We start from the raw sequence: 26,226 nt of genomic DNA, 5'->3' as shown, positions 1-26,226 counted from the left end.
CGATGGCAGGCAGAATAATGGACCCCCAAAGGCATCTATATACTAATCCCCAGGCCCTACAAATGTATGACCTTATATGGTAAAAAGGATTTTGTAGATGTTATTAGGCTTATGGATCTTGAAATGAGGATGTTACCCTAGATTCCCAGATGGGTCCAATTTAATCACATGAGCTCTTAAAAGTGGAAGAGGGAGGCAGAAGGGTAGGTCAGAGAGAGGAAATGGAAGGAGGAGGAAAGACTCGAAGCAAGAGAGGCCCCTGGGCTAACTTTGCTGAAGCAGCCATGAGCCAAAGAATGCAGATGCCTCTGGAAGCTTGGAATACCCCTCGCCTGACAGCCAGCAAGGCATTGGGGACCTCAGACCTACACCTGTCAGAAAGTGAATTCTGCCAACAAGTCAAGAGAACAAGGAAACAGGTCTTTCCCTAAAGCCCATAGGAACCCAGTCTTCTTGGTACCCTGGTTTTAGCCCAGTGAGCCTGTGTCAGACGTATTAGCTATAGGATCGTAAAGTAGTCCATGTGTACTGTTTTAAGCCATTGATTTTGTGGTAATTTGTTGCAGCATCAATAAAGAACTAATACACATTTAAATTTTTATTTTTTAATGCCCAGAAGTTCTCTTTGGCTCTTTTTTCAAATACGCTGTCCATATTTACAGTTTCCCATTTCATACCTATATTTTCCATTGCCTTTTAAAATTCTTCAGTATAGTGAAAATGTTTCTAGACCGTGCATCGGAAAATTCATTCTCTGAGATCTTTGCGGGCTTGGTCTCACTTTTTATTGTTTCTGCGGACTCTCGCTCACGGTGCCCTGTTTCTTTGTGAGTTTTCTAACCTTTGCCTGTGAGCTCGTGTCTATCAGGAATTAACTGTTGAATTCCTTGAGGTTGGAGTGAAGGTATCGTGTCCCAGGGAAGATCTGTGTGCTTCCGCCGCGTACCACCTGGGTACTTCCTGCCACCTCCCTAAAAGAAACTTCTGGCTTGAGGTTTTTCAAATCACACAGGTGATATGAATAAATGTTCATTAATGTCACAAAGTCGGGGAATTAGAAGTTCTCAGGAAAGACTTTCTTCCCCACTCAATGCCAAGAAGGGGATAGATCAGTTGACCTCCTGTCCCCTTCGGACCTGTGGGTTTTGTCTAGTTCCCCCACGCACTGAGTGCACAGCCCTGGGAGGTCCCAGGCCCGTGCAGGGGTTTCCTGTTAGACTCTCCCCCAGGATACAGGGCTCCCCTCCTCCCCCAGCCTGCTGTCCAACACTACAGGGACTCGCCGACACCCTCCCGGGTGTATCTCCCTGTGTTCCAGCTTTCACTCTGGATTTTTGTTTGACCCTGAGGATGTCTTAGTTTCTTGCTCATTCAGTAATGTTTTTAAAGAGGTGTTTTTCATATCCAGCACGTCTAGTTATTTTTCAGAAAGGGGAAGTCTGATTCTTTGGGGTGAATTCTTGGATGTAGAATTGCTAGACTGAAGGCTTGCCCTTGAAAATCTGGATACATGTAGCCACATCACAAAGGCCTATCTTACGTCCAAGGAAATAAATCACTGTATGCACTGTCGTACACCTGAAAATAATATAATCTTTTATGTCGGTGGCACTTGAAAGATAAAATTATTTAAACTAATCTCAAGTTTAATCTAATTAGTTATTTAACTAATCTCAAGTCCTTTTAGACTTGCCTCTAACACCCGTGAAAGGAGATGCGTGGTTTACATCTGGACAGGAGACAAAATTCACAAACAAGACAAAACAGTAATCCCAAACAATCTAATTATGCAATGTTAATAGATGGTAAATTAGGAGTTCAGAAAAGAGAAACATTTCAATCTGGTCATGCCACGCCCCTGCCTTGGGAAGTCTTCAGTGGTGGCCTGTTGCCTTTAGGGCGGTGACCAGATGCTTAGAGTAGTCCCGTGACCTGCGTGGGTGGCCCCCGTCCTCCCCGTCCTCCTCTGTCCTCCCACTCCCTGCTCCATCCTCCCTGCTCTGCTCTCTGTTCCTCAGATGCACTGACTTCCTTCTCTCCTCCGGCCTTACCTCCGACCTAAATATCCTTTCTTACCTCCCACCCTCCCCGGTGCTGGGATTCAAATAATTTAACAACCGGCTTGCTGCCCTAATGACCGTTTTAAGTAAAAAAACAACAACAACAACAACACGATATACCAAAAGGTAGTTTATTATTTTGTGCATTTAATACTTAAATAAGAACAATAAAAGAGGTATACAGAACTAGATTATAAGAAAGTTTTAAAATATTATTGAAGAAATATTAAATATTACCTGACAAAACACAGTAAAACTGTTTATTGAAGACATTTCCAAATTGCTTCTTGATTGGCGTCCTCACTTGCAATTTTTCCACCTATGGACGGAATGAACATCAGAATATGTTGTTGCGCAGATGAACATTAAAAAAGGGTGAGGAATGTCAATTTGTGATTTCCACGTTGAGTGGCTGCCCAGGCGCCCACCTTAGAGAGAACCCTGATGACAAGTGCCATTTTTTTGTTTGTTTGTTTTTTGTTTTGTTTTTTTTTTCATTTTTCTGAAGCTAGAAACAGGGAGAGACAGTCAGACAGACTCCCGCATGCGCCCGACCAGGTTCCACCTGGCATGCCCACCAGGGGGCGATGCTCTGCCCCTCTGTGGTGTCACTCTGTCGTGTCCAGAGCCATTCTAGCGCCTGAGGCAGAGGCCACAGAGCCATCCCCAGCGCCCGGGCCATCTTTGCTCCAATGGAGCCTCGCTGCGGGAGGGGAAGAGAGAGACAGAGAAGAAGGAGACGGGGAGGGGTGGAGAAGCAAATGGGCGCCTCTCCTGTGTGCCCTGGCCAGGAATCGAACCCGGGACTCCCGCACGCCAGGCCGACGCTCTACCGCTGATCCAACCGGCCAGGGCCTACAAGTGCCATTTAATAACCGGTTCACCAGACTCAACAAAAAATTAGGTGTTGGTTCTGCCGAACCGATACGAACCAGCTGAATCCCACCACTGACCTGGCCCACCCACTCACCCTTCAGGTCTCAGCACGCACGTGATGTTTTGGGAGAGACCTTCCTCGATCTCCTAACGTAAAGCACACACTCACGTCCACTCACATGGACACACACCACAGGTACATCAGGACTGCTGGCTGACCCAGCAGCTCTGGGACAGAACTCAAGTTCCCGCATCTCAGAGCACCTGGTCGACCCAAAGAAAGCCAGAGAGCGAGAGTGAGAGAGAAAGAGGCAGGCTGTGCTCTCCTAAAGCACCTGTTGTTTTTCTCCACAAAATCTCTTCCAGTGGTGTTGACTGGTGTCCCCCTCCATCACCAGCGGAAGGGACCATGCAGAGACCAGCCTACCCCCCGATTCCACCCAGCAGCCAGCTCTGTGCCTGGCGCATAGTGACTCTTCACGGCCTACCTGGATGAGAAAGCTGGTGGCTGCCGTTAGACAGGTGGGGTGGGTGGAGGCCAACAGGTCACCTTGGCAATCGTAACGCCAGTGGGATGGTGAGGAGACAAAACAGAAAAGACCAAAGAAATTTCTAATCATTTGTAATTCATGGAGGCAATGTGAGTGGTGCTCTTGGATCTGACAAATTGTCATATGATAGTAGCTTCTTATGACCAGTGTATGAGCCAGAGAGGAGGAGAGAAGGGGAGTCCACGGTCCGGCACGAGGTTCTTAGGTTTGCTGCAAGCACAGCTGGGTGGCACTGCCCTGGGCGCTCGGACCCATCTGTGGTCTCTTTCCCTGGAGAGGGAGGGGTTCTCACCTCTGTGATGTCCTTTGATGGCCCATTAGGAGACAGTAAAATGGACCTCTAGTTTGTTTTAGTTTTTTTCATTTCTATAGGTTGATGGTAAAGTCCGCCACTCCCTTTTTTTTGGGGGGGAGGAGTCTGGATTTAAGTGATTCTTCATTTTATTTTAGCTTGGGTCATCAGCTCTGAAGGTCCATTTCCCTGCTGCATTCTGAACGGTTTCCTCTGGTTATCAGGTACCAGAGTAACACTGCTTCTGACGTTCTTGAAACAATTACCAACATTCAACCCAAAGAGAGTGGAGGAGGCGTGGGAGAGACCCGGGAAGCCATTGTTTACCGATTGTCTGAGGATATGCTGAGAAAACTGCCTCCTGATTACATTCCTCATGAGGTAAGCCGCCCCCCACCCCCCACCCCCCGGGCCCTCCATCCCGGTGGACACGGCTGACTTTGGGGTCCCCGGAGCTGAGCTCAGCCCTGGGACTGTCGTCTCCCTGTCCCCTTCCCTCTCTGCTCATTCCGTCTTTGTTTTCGGCTCTTCCCTTCCTTAGTTTCTCAAGCATCTTGCAGATTATGACCTGCACTTGTTCTGACACCTTTGTCAATTTCCTCTCCACCCCACTTTCTCTTTGGATCACCTTCTCCCAGCTTGGGTCCCACTGCCTCTGCACTCCCGGTGCCTCAGCCCTGGGGCTGGAAGCCCCCTCTGCCCCTCCTGCTCCGTCCAGCCTTTACATCTGCCCTGGGGTTTGTCCGCTGCCTCCATGCTGTCATCTCCCAGTCCGCTTAGTCAGCTCGCTAGGAAAACAGGCCACGCAGATGTTTGGATGGTTGGTAATAGTTTCCTTCCTGAACCTCCCAGGTGTTTGCTTGTTAATCTAATCCAGTTTTCCTTTTTTTTTTTTCTGAAATGAGAAGCAGGGAGGCAGAGAGACAGACTCCTGCATGTGCCCGACAGGGATCCACCCGGCATGCCCACCAGGGGGCGATGCTCTGCCCATCTGGGGCGTTGCTCCATTGCGGCCCGAGTCATTCTAGCACCTGAGGCGGAGGCCATGGAGCCATCCTCAGTGCCTGGGGCCAACTTTGCTCCAGTGGAGCCTTGGCTGCGGGAGGGGAAGAGAGAGACAGAGAGGAAGGAGAGGGAGAAGGGTAGAGAAATAGATGGGCGCCTCTCCTGTGTGCCCTGGCCGAGAATCAAACCCAGGACCTCCACACTCTGGGCCGGCGCTCTACCGCTGAGCTAGCCAGCCAGGGCTTCCTCCATTTATAATCTTAAAACCCCCTTTACAAAATGATTGAGGATCTCAAATAGCCTTTTTCAAATGTGGGTGAGTAGCTCTGTACTCAAGCATGGTCCCAGATGGAGTTACCGGGTGGATCTGGTCGGGGCGCATGCGGGACTCTGCCTCACTATCTCCCCTCCTCTCACCTAAAATGTGGCGGTAACGTGAATTTTGTAAATTGAAATATAACTATACTTTTGACTTCCATAGTAAAAGCGGAGCCGCATTACTACCTGGTCCCAGAAGCAGTGGAAGTCCTGTGTGAAACTACAGCAAATCTTTTATTATATTAATGAACAGATGATTTTAGGCTGGAGTAATAATCATACTCAAAATCAGTACTAAAATCAGATTTTCTAGCATCTTAAGTTTTTTCCTAAGCGTGACTCTGTTGCGGGTGAAGTTGAAAACCGAGGCAGGGCAAGGCCAGCTGTTTGGGGCTCCTGGCCTCCTAGAAGTTACTGGAGCTACTGATATGACATTGTCGCCAATACCTGGGCCTCATTTCCCACATGTGTGGGCCGCAAAAGCATTGCCCTGGTTTCCCTTTTTCCTTAACTGTGAATCTCCACAGAGTGGCTGTGATCTGAAAGGCTCACAGAAACCCACGTGCCAGAACCAGAAATTTAGGAGAATACCAGAAGGCCGCTGTGGCAGCCGGGTCAGGGGCCCCAGCCGGCACGCTGGGCCGGGGTGTCAGCAGGCCGGGTCAGGGGCCCCCGCCGGCACGCTGGGCCGGGGTGTCGGCGTGCCGAGCTCAGCCTGCCCAGGTGGTGCCGTCCGGGCCGCCCGGTTTTGCATCCCCGCTGCCCCGCGGGACGGCTGCCGTGGGGGCAGAGGTGCCCGCTGCTGAGCGGGGAGCTCCCGGGCTCTGCCCGAAGGCCTGTTCCGCACAGTGAGGACGGGGGTCCAGGTGACTCTGAAGCTGCTCGTCCCTCTCTGCCGGTCCGTGACTCAGAGAGGGGCCCTGGCGTCTCCGGCCGAGAAGCCGCGGTTTGCCGGCTCCGGTGACTCTTGCGGACGGGAGCATCGCTCGGTTCTCTCCCACGCCGTGTGTTTATCTGACCCCTCCGCTTCCGGCCAGCAGAAAGCTCACGTCTCTTTATGAGTTCCTGCCGGTGTTTGTAGTCAATCTGTTCTTGGGCAGATGTCACTAATTAAAGTGTGTGTGTATGTATTGACTCATTTTCCAATGATTGTTGTCCTTGATTGTCCCCATACCAGAGGCTTTTAGATTGATCTCTTCAACATGGTCAATAAATGGTAGACCAAAAAGAACAAATGACAGGTGCTTAATGACCCTCCCTCAACGTCAAATATCATTTTTTTGTTGGTTAAATGAGGAAAGCCTCCAAGCTTAGTCACCTGGCCAAGGCGCCAACGACCACAGGCAACGGCAGCGAGTCACACTCATTCGTAACGGGCTCTGAGAAGATTTCGGCCATATCTACTTTCCGTGACATTTCTCATAATCATTCTGTAAAAATAAGAAAAAAAGCATTATGAAAAAGAAACGTATTCCAACTATACTTTTATAAAGATTAAATTGCAAAAGAGCATTTAACTGACACTTCAGTCCTTCATCATTTGAAAAGGGGAGAAAGGTACAATTCTATTTCAGCTTTTTAAAGTACATTTCCAATTACCAACTAAGTACAATCAGTAGAAAATACAAATCATTGCAGTCGAGCAGTAATTTTCCAAGTCCAGAAAATGGGGGATTTAATAACAGGTCTAGTTCTGCAGGAGATATGTTAGCAATCACGTGGGCTGGAGGGCTACGTCCAGGGGACGGAAGGGACAGAGAAAGGGGGGGTCCCTGGGAGAGCGGTGACCCGTGACTCTGAAACCCCTCCCTCATTGCAGTGCCCACTTTGTTTCAGGTGAAAGCGCGCTTGATAAAGATGGGACACCTGAATTCGATGAACATATTCCTGAGACAGGAAATTGACAGGATGCAAAAGGTCATCTCAATTCTTCGCAGTAGCCTGAATGACCTCAAACTGGCCATTGAAGGGACAATCATTATGAGTGAGGTGAGCCGCTGTCGTCTCCACAGTTGTTTCCTTGTCTTGTGGGCTTTTCTTCTCAGATTTGAATGTTGCCCTGGCCGGTTGGCTCAGTGGTAGAGTGTCAGCCCAGCATGTGGATGTCCCAGGTTCGATTCCCAGTCAGAGCACACAAGACAGGTGTCCATCTACTTCTCCACCCCTCCCCATCTCGCTTTTCTCTCTCTCTCTCTCTCTCTCTCTCTCTACCTCTTCTGCAGCCATGGCTCCATTGGAGCAAGATGGCCCTGGGTGCTGAGGATGGCTCCATGGCCTCCACCTCAGGCGCTAAGAAGAACTTGGTTGCTGAGCAATGGCACAATGGGCAGAGCATCACCTCCTAGTGGACTTGCCAGGTGGATCCTGGTCAGGGAGCATATGGGACTCTGTCTCTGCCTCCCCTCCTCTAACTGAATTTAAAAAAAAAAGATTTGAATGCCACCTTTTTCAGAACCTGAGGGATGCCCTGGACAACATGTATGATGCTCGCATACCTTACATCTGGAAAAGAGTGTCCTGGGACTCGTCCACGCTGGGCTTCTGGTTCACCGAGCTTCTGGAAAGAAATGCGCAGTTTTCGACGTGGATATTTGAAGGGAGGCCCAACGTGTTCTGGATGACCGGTTTTTTTAATCCCCAAGGTATGTGCTTATGGGAGAGTGTGCCGGCCTCATCCCAGGCCAGTGCTCTATCCACTGCGCCACCGCCCGGTCAGGCTCTATCTGGTTTCAAGCTGAAGTTCGGTTCCTCCGCTCGGGGTGTCCTGTGTAGGAAAGCCCGGGGCCTGTTGGCACTCCCTACCCTTCACACACAAGCACGCACACGCACAGCTCAGCTACGACTGCTTTCTCCTGTAGCGTGGAGTAGAGTCAACCTTCCCTGCATACTCTCCACTTCTCCGCGTCCTCTTCTTTGTTTTGACATGGGGGACAGGTTATTTCCATTCTGTGTTTCTGGGCCGAGTCTGGAAACCAGGAAGACCCCGGCCTGTCCCTGCGCGCCCCCCGGCAGTGTGCACGCAGACAAAGCCCTTCGATTCGGAAGCCTTTCAGCCGCTACTTGACATCAGTCACTGATTTGTCAACTTGAATGTATCTCCTGGATTTATATTTTCTGAACCCGTCCCCTTTGATGAAATAATTTCTTTCTTCAGTTCAAAACATTGAAGTACAATTTTTTTAATTAAAAAAGCACACTGTGTTTGAGTCAAACACAGTGCAGTTTGCAAAAAGGCCATAGTTGCACCACAACTATGTATGGTCAAATCACCTAGAGTCTAGGAGGTCCTAGACTCTGAAACATTTGAAAACGTTCTGTTTGTAGGTGGCCATTTACCGGGCGTCCTCATAACGTAGTGCGCGCCTGACACCGGCCGCTTTGTGTCCCCTCCGGCCTCAGACCCGTGCCCTGAGGTCCACGCTGCTGCAAGGACAGGGGTCAGGCCTCGCCGGCCCCGCTCCGTGGCCGAGCTCGTGCTGTTTGCAGTGCTGCTCGGTCACACGGCCTGGCACTTTGTGTAACATTGGAAGAGGCTGACTCAGCCACCACGGAGCTAACCTGGTGTTTCCCTCCCCTTCACAATCACCGCTGCAGCAAGCGATGAGCTCGGTGTGTGTGTGGCGATTCGATTTGATTATTGAAATGGGCAAGCTCTCTGCACCCGGGACCCTATACTGTTTGTTCAATGGCGCAGTTCTGGGCACCGCATGGGTCTGGCTCCCAAGGGATTACTCAGGCCCAGGAGCCGTGAGAACTCCCCGGGGTTTCCCAGCGGTCACCAGCACACGTATCCACACACTGGTTAAGGTTGTGCTTCGGCCCCGGCTGGTTGGCTCAGCGGTAGAGCGTTTGCCCGGCGTGTGGAAGTCCCGGGTTCGATTCCCGGCCAGGGCACACACACAGGAGAAGTGCCCATCTGCTTCTCCACCCTTCCCCTTCTCTTTTCTATCTCTCTCTTCCCCTCCTGCAGCCAAGGTTCCATTGGAGCAAAATTGGCCCGGGCGCTGAGGTGGCTCCATGGCCTCTGCCTCAGGTGCTAGAATGGCTCTGGTTGCAACAGAATGATGCCCCAGATGGGCAGAGCATCGCCCTCTGGTGGGCATGCCTGGTGGATCTCGGTCGGGCGTATGTGGGAGTCTGTCTGCCTCCCCGCTTCTCACTTCAGAAAAATACAAAAAAAAAAAAAAGATTGTGCTTCTTGGGGTTTTCAGAGGCTGTCTTTGGTCTCTGTCCCACAGGTGTGGACTTTCAGAGCGTTATGTACTGGTGTGTGCGTGCATGCGTGCGTCTGTGTCGTATGTGGGGTTGTGTTTAAACTCAAAGACTGTGAGTTGTAAAGAGTGTGACCTCAGCCAGGGTCTTGACCGCCTCTCGGAACCTCGTCGTGAGGGCCACGCTGCCCCCTCTGGTGGTGTGAGCCGCAGGCGCTCCTGGTGAGCAGAGGCCAACGCCCAGCGCTCCAGCTCTCCACCTCTGCCTCCAGCTGACCACGCGGAGTCATGATTTTCAGATGTCTGCCCAGCCCGGAGCCTGGCGCCCTGGGAGGCTAGCCGCACCGGTTCCTCCGGTCTTCCCCTCGGTGTCTCGGCAGGCCACTCCGTCCGCTGGGGCAGATTGCAGGCACGGCGTATTCTTCACTATCAGTGCGTCGTGATTTTCAGTGAGACGGATTTCGCTGAAGCAGGTAGACGGGTCATTTCTGCCTGTTTTCCCATTGCCGTCTCCAGCCTCTTGCCCGTGTGTGTGTTTCTGGGGAGGCGCCGTCAGCGAGCGGCAGGTTCTGAGTGCCTGTTCTGAGGATGGTTAGAACAGCCTGGGGTTGGTCGGTGGGAAAGGGCACCAGAGGTGGACAGAGCTTTAGAATCGAAGGGACCAGGGCATTTCTTCTAACCCAGCGATAGTCTCAGGATGCCCCTTAGCTCCTTTTGCCACACCAGAGCTGTCCCTAACATCTAAGACATTCCAAGTGAATGGACCTCCATCTGAGGGACAGCACTCGGCTGCCTGTCCCCACATCACAGAATGGTAGAAATCTTAGAAATGCCTCCGGTGGCAGTAGCAGCCGTCTTCCTTGCCGTTCGGTGTGTGGCAGATCCTGGTGCACTGGCTTTTGTCACGCCACATCCTTTATCATTCCAGTCTCTGTCCGCAGCGCCTCCCTCCCAACCCCCGAGCCCTGTAAGCTGGCCAGCCTCCATCACCAGGCCGAGTGCCCTGCCTGCCAGCCCCATGCCCCTCGGCTGTCTAGGATGCCGACTCCGGAAACACTTTCTGTGTCAGCTTCCGTCCAATGCCTTCCTTGTTCCTCCTCCCAGCTCTAAGAGGGCTGCTTCTCGTCTTTCTGTGGGTTCTTCTCAGGCAAGTCCTGCCCTTGGCAATGAAGAATGGCCCCTTCATTGACCTCAGCCATTCTCATTGATGTAACTATTCATTTCTCCATATGACTGAGTCGTCCGGAGTCCCGGTGTGAGATTCCGACCCTTCACTTCCAAGTGCCCACGTGGGGCAGTCCATCCTCCTGTGGACTTCACCAGCATGGCCATCTGGTCATCTTCCTCCCAAATCAGGATTCATTTCCATTTGCTTGGGTAGCACTGTTGTCCAGATCACCTGAACTTTTGTGAATGGTCCCCTCACATCTGACCAGGGAGGGCATAGTGTCATGAAGACAGGAGGGGAGGGGAAAAAGTAGTGACAGGTGCCTCCAGAGGTCAGGGGAGACAGGGCCAAAGTGGGCAGAGGGCTCCACCAACAAGGACACTGTTGGCAGGAGACGTCTCTGTGGAGTGGGTGAGAAGGGAGAGGGGTCAGACCGGAGGGTGCGTGTGTGAGAGACCAGGAAATGGAGGGACGGGGGTGGGTGTGCACAACACGGATAATGCCAAATGGGATGCCAAGGAGACCCAGGTGATGGCATACATCTGGCTGGGAAGAAGAGAAGCAAATTGGAGGATTAGTTATAAGAAGAAAGGGTTTCTTTTCTTCTTTTAATGATCAGAGAAACTTGAGCTTATTGGAACACTGGTGAGAAGGGAAGGCGCTCGGAGAGGGGAGAAGCACAGAGAGGGAGAGGGAGAGGGAGAGGGGAGGGAGCAGGGCAGAGGTGCCCACGTGGGTGAAGAGTCAGGAGGAGGACGGCTCCCCCAGGGCAGCGACGCACTCCGGGCAGGGGGAGGGGCCCCCACCCGTGACAACAGAGTGATAAGGGGGGGATGGCGCAAATGCAGGAGACTTTGTAGGTTTAAGACATTGCTCACAAAAATGAGGGGGTCAGGGACCATGCAGATACTCCAGTACTTTTAGTCTTTTGTACAGTGCATTCTCACCAATGAAATAAAAGTTGGTTTGGCATCTCATTTGCATAATCAAACACCTTTCTTTGACTTGTCATTTGCTTTTCTGGTGTTCTTGTTTAATAAAAAAAATCAAACACTTCTCTTTTTTTTTATCTCTTCATATTCATTTTGAAATATCCCCTAATTTTTGTGAGCAGTATAGCAAGACGGTAAGGGAGTTCCCGTCCGATGTTTTCTGTTTCATTTTGAGGAGAGAGAAGCAGCGGTCTCGGTCTCGGGAGCAGGAGGCACTGGGAGAGGACAGAGGCGGCCGTTTGAGGAAGAGGCTGATGAGCGAGATGGGAGGGCTGCTGGGCGCTTTGGGGACACCGAGGTGGTGACAGTGAACCCTGGTGCTCGCCGTGTTGGTCTCAGGATTCACTGGTCAGCAGCCTGGTGTAGGAAGGTGTAAGAGGGGGCATTTGGAGTCCTTGAGATTGGGGGTTTGCTGGGCAAGTGACGATAAGGAAGCGTCTACCAGTGGTAGTCGGCCTGGTCCCTCCCGCCCACTAGGGGGAGCTCCAGCTTTCATGGTGGGCGGTAGCGGAGCAACCAAAGTATAAATAAAAAGATAGATTTAACTATAGTAAGTTGTTTTATAAAGATTTATTCTGCCAAACTTAGCAAAAATCCGACATAAAGTGCTTGGTAAGTAATTATTATTATATGCTTTAACTTGCTGTAACTGCTTTATAAATTTTATAAAGTAAAGTGACTTCCCTACTTTATAAATCACCATGACTGTGGAACCGGTGGGCGGTTAGAAAATGTTACTACTAACAGAGATACAAAAGTGGGCGGCAGATATAAAAAGGTTGCCTACCGCTGGTCTACACTGAACAGGAAAGGAGGTGAGGAAAGGGAGGGGGAGGGGAGGGTCTTTAGAAACGATGAAGTCAAAGAGCTCTGAGCTCGAGATGCTGCGTGGGATACCGGAGATACCGGAGAGACCCAGGTGGTGGCAGGACGTGCGGTGACCCGAGCCGACGGCCTTTGGCAGGGACAGTGAGGGCAGGGGCTTGTGGCCAGAGGGGGTGGTGGTCAAAGCAGTGAGACCCGCATTCAGGAGGAGGCAGCCGCTGGGAAGGGCAGTGTCTTCAGACTTGAGTCAGGTTTTAAGGTCAAGGAGATGAAGAGATGTTCAGCGACGAGGCGGAATATATTGAAGAGTTTGTTTGCCTTGGAACCACTCCAGGGAGAGCGGTGGGGAGGCTCAGGGGGGCGGGCAGCCGTGCGAGGCCGGGTCAAGGGAGAGGATTTTGCACAGAGCCGCCCACAGAGACGGCAGGGCGGTACAAGGGCTTGCGTGCGGCCTGCGAGGCGCAGTGGGCTGGGCTGACCCCGCCCGGCCCGGAGAGGTAGTCCCGGCTCTCCGGCTTGTACTCGGTTGTACCCGGCGCCCACCGTGTCCTGGATCAATGAGGTTTCAGAGAGCATGTGCGTCCCAGGGGACTCAGGAAACAGTGGTCAGTATTACGGAGATCCTTACCGTTTTGCTTGTATCAAGAGGCATTTCTCTTCCCACTGGTCAAGTTGGGTTTTGAAACACGTGTGGGTCTTCAGAGCGTGGCCCTCAGCCCTGCCTGCACAGGAGAATACCTGGGAGCTGTAAATACTTTCTCGTGCTCGGGGGGCGTGGACCGGGGACATCACAACGTCTGGGGAGGAGCCTCTAGAGTCCGTACAGTTAATTTTCTTAAAAGCCCCCTTGGTCATTGGAATGTGTGCGGCACCTCGGCCTTAGGCCTTGCTACCTGGTGATGTGGTCCCGTGGCAGTGGCACCAGCACCAGCACCAGCCAGGGGCTTGGTAGAGATGCAGAATCTCGGGCCACACCCTCGACCTACCTACTGAATCAGAACCTGCCTCATACACGAGCTCCTTCTCCGGTGACAGCTGTGAGCAGTGAAGCTTGAGGAGCCCTGCCTTGAAACATGCTGTGCCTGGGCCCCACCGCTGGAGAGTCTGAGCTTATTTTATTTTATTTTATTTTGTATTTTTCTGAAGCTGGAAACCGGGAGGCAGTCAGACAGACTCCCGCATGCACCTGGCAGCCACCAGGATCCACCTGGCACGTCCACCGGGGGGCGATGCTCTGTCCCTCCGGGGCATCGCTCTGTTGTGACCAGAGCCACTCTAGCGCCTGGGGCAGAGGCCAAGGAGCCATCCCCAGCGCCCGGGCCATCTTTGCTCCAATGGAGCCTTGGCTGCAGGAGGGGAAGAGAGAGACAGAGAGGAAGGAGAGGGGGAGGGGTGGAGAAGCAGATGGGCGCTTCTCCTGTGTGCCCTGGCCGGGAATCGAACCCGGCACTTCTGCACGCCAGGCCGACGCTCTACCACTGAGCCAACCGGCCAGGGCCAAGTCTGAGCTTATTGACCTGTGCCGGGGCCTGGGAATAGGGGCTTTTAGAGGCTGCCCAGATATTTCTAGTGTTTCACCAAGTCCGAGATCCCTGTCTGAAAGCACCTAGCAAAGCATCAGAAACGGTGCCCAGTGCATTTTTATTCGACTGGGTGGATCAACGCCATCTTTGTTTAATGATTTCTGACCTTTTATTTAACTTAACAATGAACTCCATTTGCTTCTCATTTGAGGGAAAAACTGCCTGTCATAAACCTGTGGCAGGAACATTATTTCTCCTCATTTTCTTTTTCTTTTCTTTTCTTTTTTTTTATTCAGTGAGTGGAGGGGAGGCAGAGACAGATCCTGCATGCACCCTCCCAGGATCCACCCAGCAAGTCCCCTAGGGGGCAATGTTCTGCCCATCTGGGGTGTTGCTCTGTTGGTCAGCAACTGAGCTCTTCTTAGTGCCTGAGGTGGAGGCTTTGGAGCCATCCTCAGCACTCAGGGCCAACTTGCTTAATCTGAGCCATGGCTGCAGAAGGAGGAGAGAGAGAGAGAGAGAGAGAGAGAGAGAATCGAGATGGGGAGGGGTGGAGAAGCAGATGATCACTTCTCCTGTGTGTCCTAACCGGGAATCAAACCCGGGACATCTACATGTCGGGCCGATGCTCTACCACTGAGCAAACTGGCCCGGGCTTGTCTCCTCATTTTCAAAGATGCTACTGGGAGGCTTAGTAACTGATAAGACAGGAAATACCGCACAGCCTAAGGCACTACATAAGGACTGGTTCATTTATTAAAGGGGAAAAAAAGGTGTTGCCTAAAGAACTGTCAGTACTGAAGCCTTTGTCGCAGGTGTTACAAAGGAGAGAATCTTGCTCACTTCTCACCTGGCACCCTATGGCATTGTCCTCAGAGCCATATGGAGTGAGGTTCAATTTGCAATTTAATTGGAATTTAAAATGTCATAGGGAAATGCAGTTGTTAAATTTGTGCAGATGGGTAGCTTAAGACTGGGACTCGTGTCCTGTGCGTTGTGACCTTGTAGAGTCACAGATCAACAATGAATTTTAAAATGTCACCAAATAGGGTCAATTGAATTCCAAATACGCTGCTTGGATGCAAGTGTCTAATACACGTGGTTAATGTTGGAAGATGAAAGTGACATTTTCATGAAGTGACATAGAAGGGAAAATTGGATTTTTTTTATTGGACATATGTACCACTGACTGCCACACACACAAAATGTATATTATTAATAAAATATGAGATGTCTAGTACTTAAAATGGAAATCCACATAATGACGTGCTGATCAAATCACCTCAAGTGACTCAACACAGAGAGCAAGGAAGTGGCTGCCAGGCTAACCTTGGAGTGGACTGTTTATGTCACAACATCACCCTTTCGTGCTAGGCATTCTTGGTTTCACGGAACTGTGGCTTTAGAAGAGTCACTTATAAAAGTCTTTCAATCAGCTACCCTGGCTGATTGACCGACTTTTTTTTCTGGATTAATGCAAGCACTTTTCTGTAGCCCCAAATCCTGATATAGTGAGCCCTCTGATAAACCTTATGAGGTGCAGATATGACCAAATCAGTTGCCTGCTTTCAGTATTCAGTGACTTCTCACCATCTACAAAGTCAAGTCTAAACTCGGACCCTGAAACATTCCACCTCTGCCTTTGTTTCAGCCTCATCCATCAGCATTGCCTCTCCCTTAGCCTAGAGCAGTGGTAGTCAACCTGGTCCCTACCGCCCACTAGGGGGCGCTCCAGCTTTCATGGTGGGTGGTAGCGGAGCAACCAAAGTATAAATAAAAAGATAGATTTAACTACAGTAAGTTGTTTTATAAAGATTTATTCTGCCAAACTTAGCAAAAATCTGACATAAAGTACTTGGTAAGTAATTATTATTATATGCTTTAACTTGCTGTAACTCTGCTTTATAAATTTTATAAAGTAAAGTGACTTCCCTACTTTATAAATCACCGTTACTGTGGAACCGGTGGGCGGTTAAAAAATGTTACTACTAACAGAGATACAGAAGTGGGCGGTAGGTATGAAAAGGTTGACTACCCCTGGCCTAGAGCCTTTGCACGTGCTATTCCTCCAGCTGGAACTGTCCTCCCTGGAGAACCCCTGTGTTATCTCTCAAGCATCACCTTCAGTTTCACCTTCTCAGTTCTTGCGTGGTCCTGTTTGTTCAGATCTCTGCTCCTACGACATTGTGTTCTGTGTCCTGCCTCCCTCCTCATTCCCTCTACACTGAGCTCCTTGAATGCTGGGTCCATGGACAGCCTCATCCTCTTTAGAGCCATCCACCTGGAGCAGTGCCTGGTACATGGAGGCCACTCCCAAGAGATGTCACGAACGAATGAATGAATGAGTGAATGAATGAATGAATGAGTGCCTCCCCAAAGGTCTCATTTAATCACCAGGGAAGAACTTGGCAACAAAGAAAACTTGACCTCTCAAAGCCAGGCTGGGGCCTGTTCTTTCTTTCCAACTCCAAGGGGTATTAGCTCTGTGCCTGTAATCATGCCCTGCAGTTTGGCGTGATGCTCGGTATTAACACGAAGGCCTAAATGTGACGTAAATCCTCCCAAGGTTTTTGAAGTCCATTCTGAAGTTTAGTTTCTAACATCAAATGCTACTCTCCAAGAAAGCCTTCTCTTACTGAATTGAATAGCATGGTTTGCAAATACTGCGTTTAAAGAAAGGCCACCATACGCGGAACCATGTATTATTTTAAGTAACCGCATTATGCATATTAAAACATGCAGTTTTCTTTTCCAGTGTGATTACTTTGTTTGATCAAATTGAAATTTGGGTTTTCTATTTTGGCATTATGACCAAATGAAATTGTTCCATTATAGCAGATAGAAGCTTGGTAATGGCTTGATTCAAGTTTTAATTGAAATGCTGTTCTCAGAATGTTTCAGCATTCCAGTGCCGTTCCTAGACATTGTGTCTTCCGACAGAGGTTGTGAGCTGGACTGGGTGACATGACAGCCCTGCAGGACTTGGTGGCTGGCATCCCAGGGGAACTCCGAGTGAAGGCTCCTGTCTGAGGCAGGGAGGGTGCCGTTTCCCTGCTGCAGGCTGGCGAGGAGCGTCCGCCCCTTGCAGGTCCCCATGGAAACAAACACGGGAAGAAATGTACCCCGGGGTTTGATCTCAACTCCTCTTGGATGGGCATGCCTTTGGAGATTGATAAGTAAATAACAATTAGCACTGCTAATTGTTTATTTTTTAATTTTTTAAAGACTTTATTCATTTTAGAGAGGAGAGAGAAGGGGAGAGAAGGGGAGAGGAGCAGGAAGCATCAACTCCCGTATGTGCCTTGACCAGGCAAGCCCGGGGTTTCGAACTGGTGACCTCAGCGTTCCAGATGGACGCTTGACCCACTGCGCCACCACAGGTCAAGCACTCCCTTTGTTTCTAAAGCGGACTACACCCAACCATCAACATTTTTTCTTCCTTTTCTTTTTAAGGCTTCCTGACAGCCATGAGGCAAGAAGTGACCCGTGCCCACAAAGGCTGGGCCCTAGACTCCGTGACCATCCACAACGAGGTTCTGCGGCAGACCAGGGAGGAGATCGCGTCGCCCCCCGCGGTAGGCGCTCCCCGGGGCGTGGTGGGGACATGCAGAGGCCGGGCCGTGGTGGGGACAGTGCAGAGGCCAGGCCGTGGTGGGGACAGTGCAGAGGCCGGGCCGTGGTGGGGACAGTGCAGAGGCCGGGCCGTGGTGGGGACAGTGCAGAGGCCGGGCAGTGATGGGGACAGTGCAGAGGCCGGGCCGTGGTGGGGACAGTGCAGAGGCCGGGCCGTGGTGGGGACAGTGCAGAGGCCGGGCAGTGGTGGGGACAGTGCAGAGGCCGGGCCGTGGTGGGGACAGTGCAGAGGCCGGGCCGTGGTGGGGACAGTGCAGAGGCCGGGCCGTGGTGGGGACAGTGCAGAGGCCGGGCCGTGGTGGGGACAGTGCAGAGGCCGGGCCGTGGTGGGGACAGTGCAGAGGCCGGGCCGTGGTGGGGACAGTGCAGAGGCCGGGCAGTGGTGGGGACAGTGCAGAGGCCGGGCCGTGGTGGGGACAGTGCAGAGGCCGGGCCGTGGTGGGGACAGTGCAGAGGCCGGGCCGTGGTGGGGACAGTGCAGAGGCCGGGCAGTGGTGGGGACAGTGCAGAGGCCGGGCCGTGGTGGGGACAGTGCAGAGGCCGGGCCGTGGTGGGGACAATGCAGAGGCCGGGCCGTGGTGGGGACAGTGCAGAGGCCGGGCGGTGGTGGGGACAGTGCAGAGGCCGGGCCGTGGTGGGGACAGTGCAGAGGCCGGGCCGTGGTGGGGACAGTGCAGAGGCCGGGCAGTGGTGGGGACAGTGCAGAGGCCGGGCAGTGGTGGGGACAGTGCAGAGGCCGGGCCGTGGTGGGGACAGTGCAGAGGCCGGGCCGTGGTGGGGACAGTGCAGAGGCCGGGCAGTGGTGGGGACAGTGCAGAGGCCGGGCAGTGGTGGGGACAGTGCAGAGGCCGGGCCGTGGTGGGGACAGTGCAGAGGCCGGGCCGTGGTGGGGACAGTGCAGAGGCCGGGGCTGAGAGTGGGAGTTCTGCCCGAAGCTGACCTACGAGGCCTCCGTCCGGCCCACCGGCGTGGCCGCCAGGGCTTACTTACTTGGCTGCCACCAGAAGGCCTCAGTGTCACAGCCCCCTCCGTTTGCTGGCGTGGGAATTAATGACAAGCCCGGGGAACTCCCCAGACTGCATTTCTTTACAATTACGAGTTACCCCTGTGCTTGCCAAGCGGGATTTTCCACACGTCCCCAGCTGCTGCTGCGGCCGCTCAGGAATGACAGTGTCAAGGGCACTCGTAGAAACTGGCAGGACCAGCGGTCCTGAGTGCTGGAGCAGTGCCAGCAGCGCCCCCCACCACACACACACACACACACACACACACACACACACACACGCATACACACACATACACACACACGTGCACACACACACGTGCACACATGCGCGCGCGCGCACGGCGCCGAACCCCGGGGTGCAATGGGGGGAGGGGCTCGTGATGAGCAGACACCCCTGGGAGCCCCTGTTTGGACACTTACCTGCTCTCTGAACTCGGGCCAGTTCGTTTTTTGAGCCTCAACTTCTTCAACTGAAAAATGAGAAAACGAGGGGGACCCATCAGCCCCGTTGAAGGTGGTTGTGAGACTTGAACGGGCTCAGACTTGGTGCCAGACCCCACACAGACACTCAGTGAGTCTTAGTCCGCTTGCCCCTTTCCCTGACTTCTGTCCCCTCACCTGTCAAGTGAGGGGATGGACCACATGGTTTCCGAGGTCCTGACCCTTTCTGCCAGCTTGTCACAAAGGTCGCCTTTCCTCCGCTTCCCAAAAGCACGGTCCCTGTTCTTTCTGAGACCTCACCGGAAGCACTTTCAACCTTACTTCCAGCAACTGTGCAGGCTGCTTCTATCACAGGTCTCAGAATTCTTCCAGCTCCTCCCCGTGACGCACTGCCACGGTCACTTCCACGATCTTAGGTATCCTGTTTCCAGGCACCAAGGTCTGTATTCGTCCCCGAGGCTGTTGTAGCAAAGTACCACAAACCCGAGGCTTAAAACAAGAGGGACACATCCTCTCGCAGTTCAGAGCCCAGAAGTCCGAAATGAAGGTGTTGGTGGGGTTAGTTTCTTCTGAAGGCTCCGAGGGAGGGTCTGTCCCATGCCTCTCTCAGCTTCTGGGGGGCCGCCACCAATCCGTGGCGTTCGTGAACTTGTGGTGGCTGTGTCACGCAGATCCCTGCCTCTGTTGTCACATGGCCTTCTCCCTGTGTGTCCTGGGCGTCCTCTGCTTGGAAGAATGCTGGCCACACAGGCATTTGCCTCTCCCAGTCCTGTGTGACCATGACTGATGGCGTCTGCAAATGTTCTTCCAAATAGTCACATTCTGAGGTTCTAGGAGGACGTGAATTTTGGGGTGATACTATGCAATCCACTGCACCTTCTAACTATGACTTTGTCAAGTTCTGAGACTGACAGAGGGCTTGAGGGGGTGACAGTTCACTGCAGGCTGGTAGCTAACTGGTTGTCCTGCTCATGTGGTAACTGCCATCCAGTGACTCATGATATTCCGATTTTCTGGAGTTGCCCGTGGTTTTACTGTCAAACCATGTGCCTCAGTTTTTTATCCCAAAAAATATGACCCTCATCCTATTAGAAAACACTTTGCAACTAACCTCACTCAATTTTATGACATATAATCTATACGGACTTCCCCATGCCCAGTCCTCCCTGGAAATGGGAAAATGGTCACGTCGTCCACACAGATCTGCTTTATGAGCCGACGTGATTACTGGCGTCTCCCCCACGATTCCCTGTAGCCTCTCTCATCTTGCTGAATCCACGTTCCAGGGCTCCCCTCTGCCCGCAGGGTGAAGGTCAGACTCTCCAGCTGGGCGTCTGGACTCTTCCCCGCTCGCACGCCAGCTTACTGTCTCACCACCGAGCCCTCTGCTGGGTGAACGCGGGGCCTCCCCCCACCTGTCCCCTGCCGGGGACGCCCACCCTCTCCGCTCCATCTTTCCAAAAGCAGCCCGCCCCTCCAGGACATACCCCCCCAGAGGCCCCTGAGCACGGGGCCTGGGCGCGTGCACCAGGCAGCCCCTCGCAGGTGTGTGCTGGGGTTAAATTCGTGGCTTACAACTTTTTTTTTTCTGTGTGTGGGTCTTGTCTCCTAATGTCCTGTGTCAAAGAGAGACACAAGATGACGGCCAGCCAAGTTTGAACCAGCTGTGTCCTCCCCGCCCGTCACAGCCAGTCTTGACCCACTACCCTGGCCTGGGAGGTCGGAGGGGTGGGTGGGCGTGGGGCTCGGACTCCCCTGCTCTCCAGGCCTGGTGGCACAAACCTCACTTCCTCCTGTGACTGAGACGGAGTTAGAGCCACCGGCTGGCTTGGCTGGCCCTGGGGCGATCCCACGTGGCCCCCAGCTCCAAACCCTGTTCTGTGCTCTGACCCTACACCAACTCACACCAGGCCTCTGGGAGACCTCTGGGTCCCGGCAGAGCCACTGTGGCCCCGAGAAAGCCACTCCCACGCTCAAACAGCTGACACCGGGAACGCGGCCCTGGGGGCGATCCCACGTGGCCCCCAGCTCCAAACCCCATTCTGTGCTCTGACCCTACACCAACTCACACCAGGCCTCTGGGAGACCTCTGTGGCCCCGGGAAAGCCACCTCCCCCCCACGCTCAGACAGCTGACACCAGGCACGCGGCCCCGGGGCTCGTAGCCTCCAGACGGGCTGCAGGGAACCATGGCTCCCAGTGCCGCTGCAGCCCTGTGCCCAGTGCCGTCTCCGGGGAACCTGGCTCCCGGTGCCGCTGCAGCCCTGTGCCCAGTGCCGTCTCCGGGGAACCCGGCTCCCGGTGCCGCTGCAGCCCTGTGCCCAGTGCCGTCTCCGGGGAACCCGGCTCCCGGTGCCGCTGCAGCCCTGTGCCCAGTGCCGTCTCCGGGGAACCCGGCTCCCGGTGCCGCTGCAGCCCTGTGCCCAGTGCCGTCTCCGGGGAACCCGGCTCCCGGTGCCGCTGCAGCCCTGTGCCCAGTGCCGTCTCCGGGGAACCTGGCTCCCGGTGCCGCTGCAGCCCTGTGCCCAGTGCCGTCTCCGGGGAACCTGGCTCCCGGTGCCGCTGCAGCCCTGTGCCCAGTGCCGTCTCCGGGGAACCTGGCTCCTGGTGCCGCTCCAGCCCTGTGCCCAGTGCCGTCTCCGGGGAACCCGGCTCCCGGTGCCGCTCCAGCCCTGTGCCCAGTGCCGTCTCCGGGGAACCCTGGCTCCCGGTGCCACTGCAGCCCTGTGCCCAGTGCCGTGTCCTTCTTCCGGGAGCCTCTTGAGACCGCTGTGTGTTTTCTTTCCAAACTGCCAACCTTCCTTCCAGTAGTGGATGCCCATCTCACGGCGCCTAATTATTTTTTTAAAAAATAACCCTATTGCCTTCCTCTTGACTCTCCCAGGAAGGCGTGTACATTTACGGGCTCTACTTGGACGGCGCGGCCTGGGACCGCCGGAACGGGAAGCTCACGGAGTCCACCCCCAAGGTGCTCTTCACGCCGCTGCCCGTGCTGCACATCTTCGCCATCAACTCCACGGCGCCCAAGGACCCCAAGCTGTACGTGTGCCCCATCTACAAGAAGCCCCGGCGCACGGACCTGACCCTCATCACCGTGGTGTACCTGCGGACGGTCTTGTCCCCGGACCACTGGATCCTGAGAGGGGTGGCCCTTCTGTGTGACATCAAGTGAGCTCGTTGCCACACGCGGAGGGCGCCGTGGCGTGGCGTCGCTGGCTCAGAAACCTGCGTGTTTTTCTCCCTGGCCGTGGCCACATTACCTTTCTGAATTAAAGAGTTGATATTCTACAATCGCATCTGGGTGGTTTTTCTCCACGTCAGTTTTCAAACACACAGTTCTAAAATAACGCTTTTTATTTCAGGCAACTGTATTCCATTATAGTTATTCTTTAGAGAAAGTCCTATCTCCAGGTTAGAACACTTCAGGAGGTTTGAATTTTAAAAAGAAAATCTGAAAGTTATTCATTTGTTGTATCTTTATAGGAGTCTAGTGGGTGGAAACTTTTCTTTCTAATAAATTCCACTCTCCCTTTAGTAAACACTGTCCATGTCTTCGTTTCTCCTGCTGGGTTCTTCTCTGCCCGCTGGAGTTCGGTCTCCTGTCCGCGCTTATGAAACGGAAGCTGGACGGGTCCAGCCAGTGCCCCCCGGATCTACAGCTGTGTGGCGTCGTCAGGGTTCCGAGGCCCAGCCCACGCCCCCTCTGCGGACGCCATGGAGCCCACATCTCTAGGCAGCACACGGGGAAAGGAAAACAAACTCCACCAAGTGAAATGAAATTTCACGCTTAATTCCTCAAAGAGCAAAGTCTTTACAGAGAGAAGCTGTTTCTCACGGGGTAGCGAGTCTGAAACTCCGTTTGAACCTTCATTTCCTGCTGAAGGAAATCGTCAGTTTAGCGAAAACAGATGGGGTTCCCGATTGAATTCTCCGGCAGCTTCAAGAAAGCGAGGCCGTGTCTCCACTGGTGTTCCCATCCTGAATCCACGTGCCGCCCCCAGCTAACGGCACAGGCTTCCTTCTTTTTTTTTTTTTTTTTTTTTTGTATTTTTCTGAAGCTGGAAACGGGGAGAGACAGTCAGACAGACTCCCGCATGCGCCCGACCGGGATCCACCCGGCACGCCCACCAGGGGCGACGCTCTGCCCACCAGGGGGCGATGCTCTGCCCCTCCGGGGCGTCACTCTGTTGCGACCAGAGCCACTCCAGCGCCTGAGGCAGAGGCCAAGGAGCCATCCCCAGCACCCGGGCCATCTTTGCTCCAATGGAGCCTCGGCTGCGGGAGGGGAAGAGAGAGACAGAGAGGAAGGAGAGGGGGAGGGGTGGAGAAGCAAATGGGTGCTTCTCCTATGTGCCCTGGCCGGGAATCGAACCCGGGTCCCCTGCACGCCAGGCCAACGCTCTACCGCTGAGCCAACCGGCCAGGGCCGGCTTCCTTTCTTCTGTCTGTTCTGAAGGAGGGCGACACCCTGTCATCCTCCTGTCCCCCTGCCCAGAGCTGCTGATGACAGAGCGACAGCCCAGGTGAGGTGTCCCGGAAAGACCCAGGAGGCCATTCCCAGCCCTGCTTGGTGTCCTTTCAAGTGGGAGGAAATACGCTATGAAATGCAAATTGAGGCAGTGGCTCTGGTGTGCTCCTGACACCGAGTCAGTGACATTGAACCAATGCCACTGGTTCCCGGTCAGGGCCGTGGAACTTTCCCGGCCCCGGTGTTCTGGTATTGACCTTGGCCGGCAGGCACACGGAAGGCCGGGATGGCGTGCTCTGCACAGACCGCCCCCTGCACTGAGCTGGAATGCGGCCCCACCTGCTGGGCTGGGCGGGGCCCAGAGCACGTGAGACGCACGAAACAAAGCAGAATGCAGGTCCCCGAATAAAGCACCCGCTTTCGTCCCGTGTCCGTCCAGCTCCTACGGTGGCCGGAGGCACACCGCCAGAGCTGCACCCCTGGACGTCACGGTAGGTCTTTCAGAGAATAGCAATTATGTTCAATGGTCCTTAATAACTTGAATATCTTACGGAAAATTGGGGAAGAGATGGAAAATATGCGTCCCTAGCGAGGAGGGGGCAGATCAGGCCGTTTAAAGTCACAGGCCATTTCCCAGGAGCGTTTCCACTGTGGCCGATTATTTTGCTCTGTGTCAACACAGAGGAGAGAGGTTGCGCGCCGGCCGCCCGGTGGGGGGGGGGCAGCGGCCCTGAGGGGGTGCCGCCGAGTGGTCTTCTTTGTGGCGGGCCCGTCTCAGCCGGCCGGCCCTCGTTCTGCAGAAATGGCTGCGGTCCAGTTCAGCTTTCTCCCTCCAGGCCCATTACCTGGCTCTCTCAGACCTTTCGAGCCATTGAACCTGCATAAACACATAACCATTTTCCCGGCAAAATTGTTGCCTCGCGCTAATTACATAATTTGCCGCACTTGAGTGAGGGAGACCTGGTGCGCATAAAAGAGCAAAGCACGGGGCGCGAGATGCTGAAGCCAAAGGAAGCGGGGAGAGAGTCCGAGCCGCGTTCTCCCCTCCGAGGACTCAACCCGCACAGCCTCACGTTGGGCTCTGCAGAACGGACGGCGAGACTTCAAATGTTAGGTTAGTAGGAACTTGGCGTAAAACAAAGCAGCCTTCTGAAGATCTAGCTCCTGAAGGGATCGGCCTCGCGGGTGATGTGACCTGAGCGAGCTGGCCACCCTCTTCTGTCCCGGGCCCGAGATGATGAGGGACTCCCCTGTCACGCGAGCCGCGGCTGGGGGACAGAAGGAGCTGCCGGGGCCCGGGGTGAGCTCAGAGAAAGGTAGCGTTCCGGCCGGACCTCGGTCTCTCCGTAGGCGCTCCCGTGTTGGCACGACGGCAGCAGCTGGCTAAGGAAGGGCGCAGGGCAAGGAGGAGAACGGCGTGGAGACAGGAAACCGCATGGAGCATCCAAAGACAGAGGCCGGGCCGCGTGGCCCCTTCTCAGGAGCTCGCAGTGAGTTTCCTTCGCCTCTATCAGACGTCCACCCCAGACACGAGCTAGCCTAACACAGAGCTGCTACCCGGGGCCCACCGTCGGCAACTGGCCCGTTGGCTTCGGTCCGGTGGGGCCATTTGATGTTTCCTGAACATCCTCACGTTGTCCCCTTATCAAGAAAGACTGTCCCAGCTAGAACAACTGGCCCTTCCACACACAGCTGGGACGACACTGTGGAAAGCAGGTGCACCGTTTCCTCAGGGTAAACATACCGTATGACCCATAGGCTTTCACTGCTAGACACTCCCCAAGAGAAATAAGAGCAGGTGTCCATACAGAGACTTCCATGGGAACGTGCTTAGAAACTGGAGCACAGCCGATAGTTGGAAGCAACCCAGATATCCGCCCGCCGACAGGTGAACGGGTGAACTGCTGGCACACCCATTCTGCAATCTCCTACTCGGCCACACAGGGAACCCACCGGTGCACACCACAGCGCGCCTGAGCCTCAGAACAACGACGCTCGAGTGAGAGAGGTCAGACGACAGGAGAGTGCGCGTGGACGGTTCCATTTACATATAAAACTCGGGTGAACGCACACTGATCTCTGACGGGGAGCAAACCAGGGGCTGTCTGGCGGAGGAGGGGCAGGGGAGGCGTGAGGACGATTGCGAAGGGGCCGGAGGAAACTCGGAGGGGTGACGGCTGTGTTCATTCTCTCCGTGTGGTGACGGTCTCCCAGGTGTCAAATGTTCCAGATTGTACACTTTCAATGCGTGCATCTTCCTGTCACCCCAGTGAAGCTGCAGAGCGCCCCCCCCACGGCCCCCAGTTCTCGCCTCGCCTCTGTGAGGACTTCCATGAGCCCTCACGACGCCCCCAGCGAAGATGTATGGCCCCTCCTGCATTTTGGTTGCAAGTGAATTGAACAACGTCAGCCCTCAGCACTGATAACACATGTCTGCCTCCTCGCTCCGCAGCAGGCTTCTCGAAAGCAGAGCCGGGCTCTCGGGCACCCCGACCAGTGCCGACTGGGGGAGGGGGTGGATGAACACGTGACCCAGTCTGACCGGCGAATGCAGGCACGTGGCGGGGAAGGAGGGGCCGTCAGGTGGGGGCCGTGTTGGGAGGGTCTAGAACTCCATGGGCGGCAGCGGGGATCCACGGGGGTGGGGGGGGAGCCGCTACAGGAGCGGAGGTGAGTAGGTCAGTGAGGAGGCTCCTGCTCTCTCCAGAACAGGGCGAAATGAGGATGGAACTAGAGAGACGACAGTTAGAATGGAAGCAGAGCCAGTCATCGGAGAGGGAAGCAGAGCCAGTCATTGGAGAGGGAAGCAGAGCCAGTCATCGGAGAGGTAGTGTGGAGGTGAAATTTGGAAAGTCAGC

General features: G+C 54.0%; 1 protein-coding gene across 1 annotated transcript in view; it reads left to right on the top strand.

The window, feature by feature from the left end:
* The window catches only part of DNAH8 (dynein axonemal heavy chain 8), a 313,181-nt gene extending 291,035 nt beyond the window's left edge, over positions 1-22,146 (top strand). Inside the window, exons 85-89 of the mRNA XM_066361430.1 lie at positions 4,004-4,160; positions 6,939-7,091; positions 7,555-7,744; positions 17,275-17,396; positions 21,785-22,146. Coding sequence (XP_066217527.1) covers positions 4,004-4,160; positions 6,939-7,091; positions 7,555-7,744; positions 17,275-17,396; positions 21,785-22,072 — 910 coding nt within the window. The 3' untranslated portion in view covers positions 22,073-22,146. The remainder of the gene's footprint in view (positions 1-4,003; positions 4,161-6,938; positions 7,092-7,554; positions 7,745-17,274; positions 17,397-21,784) is intronic.
* The last annotated feature ends 4,080 nt before the right edge of the window (positions 22,147-26,226 follow it).

The sequence above is a fragment of the Saccopteryx leptura genome, chromosome 1 (assembly GCF_036850995.1).
Source record: "Saccopteryx leptura isolate mSacLep1 chromosome 1, mSacLep1_pri_phased_curated, whole genome shotgun sequence".
In the NCBI taxonomy this organism is placed as follows: Eukaryota; Metazoa; Chordata; class Mammalia; order Chiroptera; family Emballonuridae; genus Saccopteryx; species Saccopteryx leptura.
The sequence above is the reverse complement of the archived record's forward strand: the minus strand, read 5'-3'. Positions and strand labels throughout refer to the sequence as shown.